The 12,746-nt window shown below is 48.6% G+C and overlaps 1 protein-coding gene, 1 long non-coding RNA gene and 2 other non-coding genes across 6 annotated transcripts in view; all 4 read left to right on the top strand.

The window, feature by feature from the left end:
• The window catches only part of arid4b (AT-rich interaction domain 4B), a 46,935-nt gene extending 42,223 nt beyond the window's left edge, over positions 1-4,712 (top strand). Inside the window, exons 24-26 of one of the 3 annotated variants that reach the window (XM_056608742.1) lie at positions 475-619; positions 1,678-1,770; positions 1,886-4,712. In XM_056608742.1, coding sequence (XP_056464717.1) covers positions 475-619; positions 1,678-1,714 — 182 coding nt within the window. In that variant the 3' untranslated portion in view covers positions 1,715-1,770; positions 1,886-4,712. Of the gene's footprint in view, positions 1-474; positions 624-1,677 lie in introns of those variants that run through there. The other 2 variants (XM_056608741.1, XM_056608743.1) reach the window with 2 other exon arrangements.
• A 1,196-nt stretch (positions 4,713-5,908) lies between these two features.
• On the top strand, positions 5,909-7,968 carry LOC130405140 (uncharacterized). Its single transcript, XR_008904303.1, has 4 exons — positions 5,909-6,076; positions 7,061-7,120; positions 7,223-7,315; positions 7,624-7,968. It is a non-coding gene; the product is annotated as an uncharacterized LOC130405140 (long non-coding RNA).
• LOC130405267 (small nucleolar RNA SNORA14) lies at positions 6,790-6,918 on the top strand. The gene has a single exon (XR_008904329.1). It is a non-coding gene; the product is annotated as a small nucleolar RNA SNORA14 (small nucleolar RNA).
• Positions 7,354-7,482, top strand: LOC130405266 (small nucleolar RNA SNORA14). The gene has a single exon (XR_008904328.1). It is a non-coding gene; the product is annotated as a small nucleolar RNA SNORA14 (small nucleolar RNA).
• Positions 7,969-12,746: the final 4,778 nt, after the last annotated feature.

The raw sequence follows: 12,746 nt of genomic DNA, 5'->3' as shown, positions 1-12,746 counted from the left end.
GGGACGCTCAGGACAGTACTGACTTGTAAGCCTTAGATAGTCCATGATAACATACTAATTTGAATGGTTTGGTCATTAAGATCCTGTGTATATATAAGAACAGGTGGCCTAATGATGCGTAACCAGGAACAAACTTGTACTAATCATGCAGTGTGGTGGACGTGCTTTGATCAGGGTTACAGCGTGTGAACCCGCTCGCCGGCATTGCCCAGAGAGTGGGGTTGGCATCGCTCGGGAGGTAGAGCGGGTTGACTCGTAACCGGAAGGTTGCTCGATTTATCCACGGCTGAGTGTCCCTCATTAAGACACCTCACCCTAACGAGCTCCAGACGAGCTGGCCGTCTCCTTGCGCGGTCGACTCCGCTGTCGGCGTGTGAACGTGTGCATGACCCGCGGCTGAACGTGGCTGTGTGATAAAAGCGTTTGCTAAGGTCGCCCTTTCCCCGTCGTGACTCTGTCCTTGTTTCCTCTCAGGCACGGTGGCGGCGTCTTCGTCGTCGTCGTCCTCGTCGTCGTCGCCGTCCTCCAGCTCGCTGACGGCGGCGGTCATGCTCACGCTGGCCGACCCGCCCGTGTCCTCCTCCTCCTCGCAGAACTCTGGGGTTTCCGTGGAGTGCAGGTGACAGGACGCACCGGCTCACCGCCACCGCCGCCGCACTTAGCACTTAACCAGCACCCCCGGTTCCTCCACCACCACCTCCTCCTCCTCCTCCTCTTCCTCTTCCTCCACGGCTAACACCCCCTCCTCCACCTTCCCCCTCCTCCTTCTTCTCCACCGCTACCGCCTCCTATCCCCCACCTCTTCCTCCTTCTACGCTACCTCCTTCTCCTCTTCCTCCACCGCTACCACCCTATCCTCCGCCTCCTGCAGCTCCTCCTACCACCACCTTCTCCTCCTCCTCCTCCACCACCACCCCTCCTCCCCCTCTTCCACCTCCTTCTGCGCTACCATCACCTTTTGCTCTTCCTCCACTGCGAACACCTCCTCCTCCGCCTCCTCCGCTACTACCACCTGCACCTCCTCCACCTCCCCCCCCTTCGACCTCTCCACCCCCTTCCCCGGCCTCTTGCTCTCCCACAGCCCCCCCCCCCCCCCCCCCTCCTCTCCAACGAGGACAGACAAGACCACCAACATACTGTAACCGCTGCGGCACAAAACCAGACCAGAGACAAAAAAAACAAGCAAATCGAACACAAACTAACTAGAACGAAAAAAGCACTATTTTCTATCGACAACTGTTTCCTCGGCAAGCTAACTGCACTCAAGTGCACTTTTATGAAGATTGTGTCAGGGGGAAAGAATTTGTCCCAAAAAAAAAACACAGATTTTAAAACAAAAAAATGATTCGCTCTCACTTAATTGATTGAACATTTATGAAGAATTGTTTCTTTTGGAGGGGGGGGCGGTGAGGGGGTTTCGTAAAGCAATAATTCTTTCCATTTGATTATATTGTATCTTGGTTCGGCTGACTTCCTGTGACACCCCCTCACCCTCACCCCCCCCCCCCCCCCCCACCCCCACCCTCCCCCCCCACCCCCCCCACAACCTCCTGGCTCCTCCACCGAGCAGCTCCTCCTGGTGCTCGCCATCTGCTGTGCAGGAGCCCAGGGCAGCCTTGCCTGCCAGCGCCGGCGATGTGTCACCCTGCCTCACGTTTCTCCTCTGTCATTTCTAAGGGCCTCCATGCGCTGGTTCAACCATAAAGGGTTATAGCGGTGGTGATCGTCGCCCCGGTTACTGGAGGCGCCGTCCTGTGTGTTTGCATCGAGGTAATGGGCCGTGGAGAAGGATAGGGTTTCAGTTCATTGTGTATCCGCTGACACCACTGTGGATGGAGGGAATATGGAATGATACTGTAGTGCCTTTTGTGTTTTTTCTCTGCAGGAGGCACTTTGGGAAAAGGACAGCGCTTTTTATTTTTTATTTTTCCTCTCTGGTCCTGCTCTCAAACAATGTAAAATGTCGCTGAGAATGTCCCTCTGATAAAAAAAGATTAAAAAAAAAGACTGAATATTGTGTGATTGAGGACGCGGGGGAGTGAGGGTAGCCGCGAGCCCGACAGTGACCGGATGGTTTTTAAATCGCAGCCTATCGTTAATTTTAAGATGTTTGATTGTAAGAGATGAAGCTGAACTATACTGGAACACCGGTAATCAACTACTGAATGCTCGGGCGGCCTAGAAAGAGTCACCAAGGGCTTTGGCCTTCCCCTTTTCTGGAACACTGTGGTCTCTTTTAAAGCCCCCACACCCCCAAACTACAATTCTACTTCCTGTTTCCTCCAAAAACAGCATTAACGTAAACGGCATTCACATTTAATTCCGATTAGATACTTCCTGTTTCCTCCAAAAACCGCATTAACGTAAACGGCATTCACATTAAATTCAGATTAGATGCTTCCGATTTTCATTTGTCGGAGGTGTGGTGTCCGATTTCTTTGTGTATGGTGTTGGATCACCTCTCGCACTCACCTTCTTGCCAGTTGCAGTTCAACAAGCAGTAGCTTGGATAATCACTTTTTTAATGTTGTGATGTCCAGAAAGTATGTATTTATAAAAAGGAAGGACGAGATTAACGGTGTCGAGGGTTGGCATAGCACAACAATAACATGAAATCAAGAAGGAAATACTTTAGGTTAACTGGAAAACTGCAATCTCCTTGCATATTTAATCACCCAATGAATTGTTAATTATTGTTATCCACTGCCCTCACATGTTGCTGATGAATTAAATTAAAGGCAACCACAGTATGTGTTTACAACAGTCCCGTATCAATTAAATGGTAGTATTGGCATCCATATCCAATTTGGATCAAGACCCAGCAACGACAGGCCCAATCACATCATCTTTATTTTGTTCCTCCTTTGTTCATGCCTACCAAAAAAGTTGTTTATTTTTATTTTGCCGAGATAGGACTAATGGTAAAGGTATTGTAAATGTACATTTATATCATAAAGTGATGTGTGTTTCAGACGACATATCCAGTGTTTCCACTGTATAAACCCCCACTGTATGATAACCCGAAGCTATGTTTTTGTTTGGCACTTGTAATTGTATGCTTTTGTTATACATTTGTATATTGAGAAGAGTGTTTTGAGTCAAGCTATTTAATATCTTGCACTGTTAATAACATGTACTTTTCTGTACAGACAGTTTTGCGGTTTTAACTGTAGTTTTGAGTGTAAATACTAAGAGTTAAAGCATGTCTGCTCCCCCTACCTACCCAATCGTCCTCAGTCTCGTTATCTCGTAGAAAATGATTTATTTGATATCATTTTTTGTTCTCCTGTTGCTTTCCGTAATTTCAACTACATTGTTCTGTTTGTTGTTTTTGTTTTTTTCTGTTACAAATGTATGTTTTGGAATTGTTTATATTTTATCTTGTTTTTGTTAGCTGCCTCGTGCTTGACAGAAGAATCGTGGTTTAGGAGGCGGCCGTTTTCCAGTATGTACATGGGCTGTCGCGGATGCTTTTTAGACCTGTAAGGAAAATGGTATGGATCATAGAATAAGAGAAAGAGGTGGGGCTCATTGAAAAACCAAGCTCTGTAGTATTTATTAGGCTCATCTTACGATGGTCATTGTGTAATTTATTGTACAAATGTAATCAAACAGAAGCCTCTGTTTGAAATAAATGCCATAGTTTGTGAAGTACAGAGTCTCTGTCTCCAATGCGTATGAAGGTGTTTATAATCCTGCCGGTTTATTCCAGAAATGAACTGCATAAACTGCAGTAAGTATGTTTATTTTTTTCATTATTCCGCATTTTTGTGTCTTTCAGTAAAGCGATAGTTACGTGTGTAACTACGGTTCTATGAATCCTAGATGAGCATGGTTTCCACTGCTGCGCAGGCTCTGCAGCAGTTCACCACAGCGGATCTCCTGTCTCAGTTACAGGGCAAGATCTGGCATCCCGACCCTCGTTGCCTACAGCTATGGGTCTGGCCGCTGCAGGGCCCAACCCGCTGCTGACGGAGTGCTCAGACGATGTCTGCAATACCATACTGAACGCCAGGGCGCCTTCTACCCGGGCGCAGTATGAGAATAGGTGGCAGCTATTTACGGCATGGTGTTCAGACGGGGCTGAGGACCCTGTGCATTGTTCAGTTCCAACGATTTTGGAGTTCCTCCAGTCGCTCCTGGATGGCGGCCGGGCCCCAGCTACTCTGAGGGTATACGTGGCAGCCATCCCCTCAAGACATGCTCGGGTGGATAATGACACAGTGGGGGGCCACAGATTGTTGTCCCTTTTTCTGAAGGGGGCGTTGCGGTTACGTCCCCCACGAGTACAGCGTGCCCCAGCATGGGATCTGCACCTGGTGCTCGATGCTTTATGCTTGCCTCCTTTTGAACCCCTGGCTCAGGCGGAGCTGAAGTGGGTCTCCACTAAAACTGCCTTTCTCCTCGCCGTCGCGTCAGCGAAGCGCGTCGGGGAGCTTCATGCTCTGTCCGTGAGTGACTCATGTCTGAGGTGGAACTCGGATGGCTCAGGGGTTACCCTGTGGCCGAATCCAGCTTTCCTCCCGAAGGTTCTGTCATCTTCAAAACCTCAACCAACCTGTCCGCCTGGCACAATTTATCGCCTCGGAAGGGGAGGACAGGTTCAAACTGCTGTGTCCTGTGCGAGCTCTGAGAGCGTACGTAGCTGCGACCGCAGGCATTAGACGGTCGGACCAGCTCTTCCTCTGCTATGGTGGTCCTAGGAGGGGCTGTGCTCTCGCCAAGCAGCGATTGTCTCATTGGGTTGTGGACGTCATCACCCATGCCTATAAAGGAGGTGGTCACCCCCTGCCATCTGGGGTCAGGTGCCACTACCAGGGCTGTCTCAACGTCATGGGCTGCCCTGCGGGGCGTGCCCCTGGAAGACATCTGTGATGCAGCATCATGGACATCACCATGTACCTTTTCTAGGTTCTACCGGGTGAACGTTGCCACTCCCCATCCGTTGGCCGTGGTCCTGTTGCCCGACTGCTGTTCCCTCTCAATGAGGTAGGTGTTGGAGTTCCTCGTGACCTTGTTGGTATGAGCCATCCAGTGCTTGTAGCACCGCCTCTGGCGGTCAGTAAGGATGAATTAGAACGATAGTTACGTATGTAACTACGGTTCGATGAATCCTGGATGACCGCCAGAGCGCTCTCACTCAGAATCCTTGTGTACTCGTGAGAAGATTCTGCAGGAACGGATCCTCTGATGTCACCGGAAGATATAGGCTGTCCGGAGCTCATCAGGGGTCACAGGTGACTTTGTTGATATTAGGTACTCGAACTGCGCATGCGCGAGACGGATAAATCCAGTGCTTGAAGCACGGTCAGTAAGGATGAAATAGAACCGACTCATCGTGCTCCCATTCACCATATAAGTGTTAAAAGGTTGTATCAGCAATGTATCAAGTGAAAAAACCCACAACACCCACCCATTGTCGGTGATTGGTTGGAATACTATTTATTTTGGTTTTGAGTGGTTTGTAGTACCATGCTTATGGGGGGGACAGCTAGCGGATCGTGAGGAAAGGTCAGATTAAATATGATCATTTATGTTTCAGCCTAGAATCGCCGAAACGACCTTTAATATTCAATATTACAAACATAAGTCGTTTCATTAAGGTAATTTAGTTTACTCATTAAGGTAGAATTTGTTGGTGTTTCTTCCTGTTTTTGGATTAATGCTTAAATCCTCCCTAAATTGTATCCGTCAGGTTATTATTGGTGGTCCAATGCAGTAAAATGCTATTCAACATGTTTTCAAATCTTACATAGTGGGTGTAGTCGCAAAGAAGTATGTCAGTGTTCTGTCTGTTGATTGGTTAAACACACCCACGTGTCAGCATTGTGTTTGCATTTTGATTGGCTCGTTGTGAAAATGGGCGGGCGTGAGATTCAGCCTACGTATAAGTACGTTTCCAGTTCGAGCTCTTTCTCTTTCATAGGTGTGTGTTTTACCTGAGAAGTAGAATGGAAATGCTTGAATGTTCCTATGTTAAAGAAATGAAAACTAGAGAAGACCACTGTCTGCAGTGTCCTCTCCACGAAACCGAACGACGAAGGGACCTGAACGGCAGAGGAAATGGAACTTGACCGTAAATTGTTTGACAATGTCTAAACGTAATCGTCAAAAGCAACATCAGTGTTGCCGGATAAGGCGGTAAATCTTGCAACATTGATTGCCATGGTTTGTTGAAATGGGTTAGTGAACTTGGAGCTTAGAGGCCATCATTTACACGTTAAAATATAACGAACTGCGAAGTGCTTACTGTAGCATTTGATGCTAATGGCTAACCACGTGGAGCATGTGTCCATCCAGCCCTAACTAGGTGTGGAATTGAACACTGGTTCTGAATAAAATTGCGTCCACAACTATTGTTTACACGAGGGAAAGTTTAACTGTAAACCCAACATGTCCATGATTGACGATAGGGACCGTAATGTGCACCAGCTTTAGCCAGGCCAACATTAGCGGCTAACTGTTAGCCGTCTGTCACCTGCGACTGTCATAGCTCAATCGGGTCAAGCCGATTGAGTTTAGTTGGTTGATAGGATTAGGGTCAGTCACGATTAATAGACAACGTCACATTCAAAACATCTTGAAAAAGTTTAAACTGGAAGTGCTTCACGAATTTCCTCCGGTTGGTAGTTTCTCTCCCTCTCCGTGTGGCGTGGGGGTCTGTAGCCAGCCTCCAGCTCTGCCTACCAAAAAGGACGAATACAAATTGAATCAGTTAATGTTGGAGAAACTGACACGTCTTCACACAAGAAGGCTAGCTTGAACTCTCTCTGTACTGTTAGTGTAGGTCCGCATCTTTGAAAACCCCTCAGTGGCCTTTGTGACCAACGGGACAAAAAAGGATGCTAGAGAAAATCGGGAATTCCAAGGCAGAGGGCTAGATCAGTGGCCTTCGGCCATTTCACCTCCTGGACATTACCTGGTTAAGAACTTAAACCATGTTGGGATTACTCAGATAAGGGAGATTAATAATGTGTACTGCAATTGGATGCTGGCGCAGTTTAAATTAGCTATTCATTGTGTCCAGGAAGTTCCTAATGACAATTTTTGCTTTTTTCAGAAATGTGAGGCCTGGGTCTTTGGAAGATGCTGGCCTTAATGGAAACTGATCCCTTAACAGGTAAGCAAATCAAGACTATACTGAAATTGTAGCTTTTTTCCCACAATGACTTGCATGTGACCGCAAGCCACTGAGAATTCACGTTTTGCACTTTGTTTCCAGTCATTCTAGGTGACTGAGAACCAGGATTGCTGAAACGTTAGCATGGTCGTCTGCAGCGCTTGCCAACACTTGGTAATGATTTGCTAGAGCCAGGTGAGTTTCACCTCCTGCATTGTTTTAAAGTCTGGTGTACGCATCTTTGAAAACCCCTCTTGGACCTTTGTGGCCCACGGGACAAAAAAGGGTGCGAGAGAACGTTTGGAATTCCAAGGTCGAGAGATGTGTCCGTTTCTCTCGGCCATTTCACCTCCAAGACATCACCCACTTAAGAACTGGACTCCAGGAAATGCTTGGAAAGATGATAATCCTTTTGAATAACATTGTCTGTTTGTAACTTCTAGCTTTCTGTGGTTTACAGGATGTTACTAATGACGATCCTATCTATGTTTTTGAATTTTCAGAGCTTTGAAGCGACTCTTCGGAAGAGGATGTTTAGCGTGACAGGTACACCCTCCATGTAGCTTGCTTGACATGGCTCTGTGACGGTTATCCTGGGATAACGTGACCTGCTGCTGTTGATGTTGCTGCAGGAGCCCGTGTTGAATTCTTGAGTGCAACTTTCTCCCAGCCAATGGCTTCCCTGTTTCCAATAGGTTGAGGCTTTTGTTCAGTTTTTTTTACAGAATATTAATTGAGCATTTAATTGTCTCTTTGTAACATTTATGTACCGCTCTCAAATGGTAACTGTTGATCGAGTTTGCAACTTGTACAAAATAAACTTGATGTTGCCTAAAAGATTGTGGTCCCCCCCTATTTCTTCCACTTATTAAGGCTATACTAGATTCCTGTGTGTCTGGACATTGAAATATGCTTGTATAAAAGCTCCAGTAGTTAAAAGGTTAGCTTTATCCATGGCTAGCTGTGATTCACCTGGTAATTTCTTATAGACATTGCATAAAGTGGCGTGGTGATGAACGAATCAGTCGTATTTGGCATTTGCACGGAAAATACTTTGTGGATGTAATATGTAAATTGGGCCTACGTCATTAAATCAGACCCCTGGTGACGAATTGCCAGCAGAGGGCAGTAAAGGTGCATCAGTAAACTAGTGGCACTGAAATATACTAACTGCTTTAATTTTGCATAGACTTATGCCTCATATCAAGGCACAATGTTCGGTAAAAGGCGTATTTTCTCATTCGAAATGTACCTCCATGCATAATGCATATTGGAGTACTGTAAACGACTATCCATATATTTCACTGAATATTTAACGTATCTGCAGAACACGTATTGACGTGAAACAGCTCTTTTTAAAAAAAATGTATGCATTTAACTTATTTAAAACTATTTTATGATTTGTTTTGTGAATTCTGTAATTCCAACCTTGAATACTAGCGCTGGGTGCAGTGAGCGACAAACTTCCCTCGATGCGTCGGTAGGGGGCAGTGTTGGTCCAGGCGGCGGCGACCCGGAGGGACAATGAGTTTGGAGCACTTGCAGTTGACAGCAATAACGACTGTAGAGACCATGTGCTGGTGAATCTAAACCGTACTCCGTTTCTATTCAATGTTCCTTTAACTGCCAATGTTCGACCAATTCCATGCTAGCCCTGTTTCCATTACAGGTGGAGAAAATGACCTATTAAGAGTCTGCAACACGCAGATACCAGGATTAGAGTAAGACTGTAAACAAGGCTCTCTGGCCCTGCAGTCTCGTTACCATTGTAATTTGTTTGTGTGAAATGTCATTTCTGATCTTAAGTCAAATGTTGTGTTGGGAATACCATAATCACTTGAGCCTATGCAACTCATTACGGAAAATCCTGTAAACAAATTAGCCGCAACCTAAATCACCACTCTGTGCAGCAACCACTTGTGTGCTTGAATGTCAAGTCTTGATTAGGCCTCCTAGTCTGTATTCCTGGCAACATACACGCACGCATCTAGTATCAGATCGTCTGCGAGGGTTCACTGCGGTCGTTCGTCCAAACCGAACCCTGGCCCTGCCTTCCTTTTCATTCGTTCATTCATTCACAACCTTGATCCTTATATGAAGATGCATTCATTGTTGTACCGACGAGATGACTCACGCTGGGGGATAATATTGACATGAGGTGTTCAGAGTTCATAGCGTCCACAGAGGCCTCCTCTCCTTTCCATCTTGTTTCCGATAATGTTTTGCCACTTTTCTCCTCCCCCCCCCCAACCGGCTATGCTCAAAGTCACGGGTGCTGATGTCACCGCTACGGCGTCAGGGGAGAGGGCACTCCCCGGCGGATTACTGGTCGTTGTCATGGCGAGGGAGAGAGAGAGGGGGGGGGGGGGATTGGAAAGAGAGAGATGGCAGAGAAAGAGAGAGAGACTGATAGACAGTGGCTGAGAGAAAGGGGGATGAAGAGATAAACGTAGCGCCCCGGCTAGGAGTAATATGAGACGTAGTCGTACCAGACTGTGCTAACAGCAGCAATCACAAATGCTGCTCTGCTATCTCCTCCTGCACGGGCGTTTGCATTGCCTACAGACTCGCGCTAGCGGCGGCCGCGTGGTATATGAATTACCCCCCGCCCCCGCCAGATTTACCCTCAGCCCTGTCATTCACCCGCGGGCCAAGGAGGAGAGAAGAGAAATTTCCAAGACGCGTCCTAAAAATAAAGCAGCACTGTACGTGCTCGGAGTATTAACTTCCACTCAGATGACCCATTTTTCCATCTCAAAGGGTCTGCGGATGGGTGGAAAGAAAACCGGGAAGGGAGGTGTGTGTGTGAGGGGGGGGGGGTCTGCAGTGGAGCCAATCACGTGAAATCTAAAGCAGGCTACAAATCCTTGAGGATTTCTCCTCGCTCCGGAGGGTAATGCCTCGCCGCCGTCTGTTTTTCCTATTTTCCCTGCTCCTCTCCTGCCCTCCCCCCTCCCCCTGTCGTCTCCCTTCCTGTGGCAATTTCACTTATTCCGCCAGCCCTCCTTCAAGCACACATCTTCCCCTCATGAGAAGTGCGTGTGTGTGTGTGTGTGTGTGTGTGTGTGTGTGTGTGTGTGTGTGTGTGTGTGGCCCCCGTCAGCCTATTCAGCTCGCTTGTTTACATTCCCTGAAAGTGCTAAGCTGGAAGGGTATGGGGCTTCAGAGCTCCCTTCTCTCCCCGCCCCCCCACCCAACACACACACATAAACAGCCCCCCCCCCCCCCTTCCTCATCACAGGTCAACCACTGACCCCCCCCCCCCCCCCCTCCTCCCAGCCCAATGCCCCGAGAAGATCATGTGACCCAAGAGGACTCCTGTTTATCTTGCAGGATCCATGTTATATTCTCATGGTTTTCTTCCATCATGGCAAGGCTTTAAACACACACACACACACACACACACACACACACACACACACACACACACACACACACACACACACACAGATGAAGGGGTTAAATGGCAGGGCGGATAAACAGAAGGGTAGAAAAAAAAAAAAAAAAAGAGATCAGCCTTCCTGTCATCCATCATCATCGTTAACTGTGAGATCAAGACATGAAAACAAACGCAGAGAGAGGGAGAGAACAGAGCGAAAAGGGGAAATGACACACACTCACAACAGCAGGGTGAGGCAAGGGTTAACCGCGCAGACTGTGTTCAGTTTCTTTCTCTTTTTTCTTTCCCCTCTCTCTCTCTCTCTCTCTCTCTCTCTCTCTCTCTCTCTCTCTCTCTCTTCCTCTCCCGCCTTCCTGTCTCACTGCCAGCAGGCGCAGTGCAGCGACTTTGAAACGGGGAGACAGACTCTTGTTTTTTTTGCATACTGTAGTGGACTGCCTGCATTGACTTGTAGCAAATCCCAGCCCTGGGGAGACATGTCGGGGGGGATTAATGGGATGGTCCGGGGCCTCACAGACTTCCCCATTGTCACGGCCCAACCCGCGTAGTATTTTTTTTCATCCCACAGGGTGGGAAAAGCGAGGGGGGGGGGGGGGGGGGGGGGGTAAAACCTGCAGTGTGAATGTATGTGTGTGTGCGTGCATGTGTGTGTGTGTGTGTGTGTGTGGGAGGGGTGGTGGTGGTGGTGGTGGGGGCCTTGTTGGATGGGTGGAGAAATACAGTGGTGTTATTTCCCCCTGTCCTGATTCCTTTGAGCGTGGCTGAAAGGAGAGGAGGTGCCGGGAGTGTAAATAATGTATTTGGAGCACGGTGTGGGCGGAGCCGAGGCTCCAACCGCTCTCGGGGCAGGGCGGGATTGGTCGGCCGCGCTGCCAATCAGGGAGTCAGACGCTCCGAGGGGCGGGATGAAAGAAGGGTGATATTTTGGAAGGGTAAAAAAAAAACACGAAATAGAACAGGGGGCTTGGAGCTAGCAACTCGGAAAAACAACAAGCGAACTTTGCAGCAGCAGGCGTAGGTGTTTGGCTACTTAGACACGCAGATATCTACGCATAATATGAGACATCAGACAGAGATGATGACACTGTAGTACTTTCCTTTTTTTCCCTCTCCCTCGCTCACCTTCCTCCCAGAGTGAAGCAGCCAGGGCCCAGGGGAAACTGGGGTGAACCAAACACATTCATCTTAGCATAAACTCTGACTTGCTCAAAGGCACAATTGTAATGCAGCGGAAGGGAAGCAAGAACCAGAAATAGACCATAGCCACATCTCTCCTGGGATGACATTGTATTTGTGTGTGTGTGTGTGTGTGTGTGTGTGTGTGTGTGTGTGTGTGTGTGTGTGTGTGTGTGTGTGTGTGTGTGTGTGTGTGTGTGTGTGTGTGTGTGTGTGTGTGTGTCTCAGCGCTTTGAGCACAGAGAAAACAGCGCAGCACTGTTATACAATGATCTCCATTCCCCCCCTCCAGCCCTCTCTCGCTCTCCCCTGGTTGCTCCCCCCTCTCTCTCTCTCTCTCTCTCTCTGTCTCTCCCTCTCTTCTGTCTCTCTCCTCTGGTGCCCCTCTCTCTCGCTCTCTCTCTATCTGTCTCTCCCTCTCGATCTCCCTCTCTGTCTCTCTGTCTCTCCCCTGGTGCCCCTCTCTCTTTATCTCTCTCTCTCTCTCTCTCTCTCTCTCTCTCTCTCTCTCTCTCTCTCTCCCTCTCTCTCTCTCCCCCTACTCTACTCGCTCCAGCTATCCTTCCCCTTTCCTCACCACACCTTCGTGTGATTTTATTGCGCCATTAAAGGGACACTAACATGGCGCGGGAGTGAAACGGCATGGATGGTAATGGCTGAACCTCTCTCTAACTCCGCTGTAGTTCACTCACTCACACACAGACACACGCACACACACGCCCACGTGCAGTAGTAGCACCCCCCCGTCCGACCGCGGTTTCATCACCGTCTTTTCTCCTCCGCTCCCGTCGCCTGGGTTGCCTGCTCTCTGAGCGCCCTCCGTGGCTCAGAGGCAGCCCGCCGCCCCCGCGCGTTCAGCCGCCATCTACAAAGTGGGTTTGATGTCCTCCATCTTGTGTAACCGCCGCTCTTTGAAGACTTCAGCTTTGAGCGCCGCGTGTCTCATCAATTCCCCACGCAAGGCTAAATTTGAATCTGAGCCGCGTGCGTATGCTTGGATGGGATGGGGCGGGCTGGGGGGGGGGGGGGGGGCAGGGGTGGGTGTGAGCT

Source organism: Gadus chalcogrammus, chromosome 15 (assembly GCF_026213295.1).
Source record: "Gadus chalcogrammus isolate NIFS_2021 chromosome 15, NIFS_Gcha_1.0, whole genome shotgun sequence".
NCBI classification, from domain to species: Eukaryota; Metazoa; Chordata; class Actinopteri; order Gadiformes; family Gadidae; genus Gadus; species Gadus chalcogrammus.
This window is presented reverse-complemented; position numbering and strand designations above follow the sequence as displayed.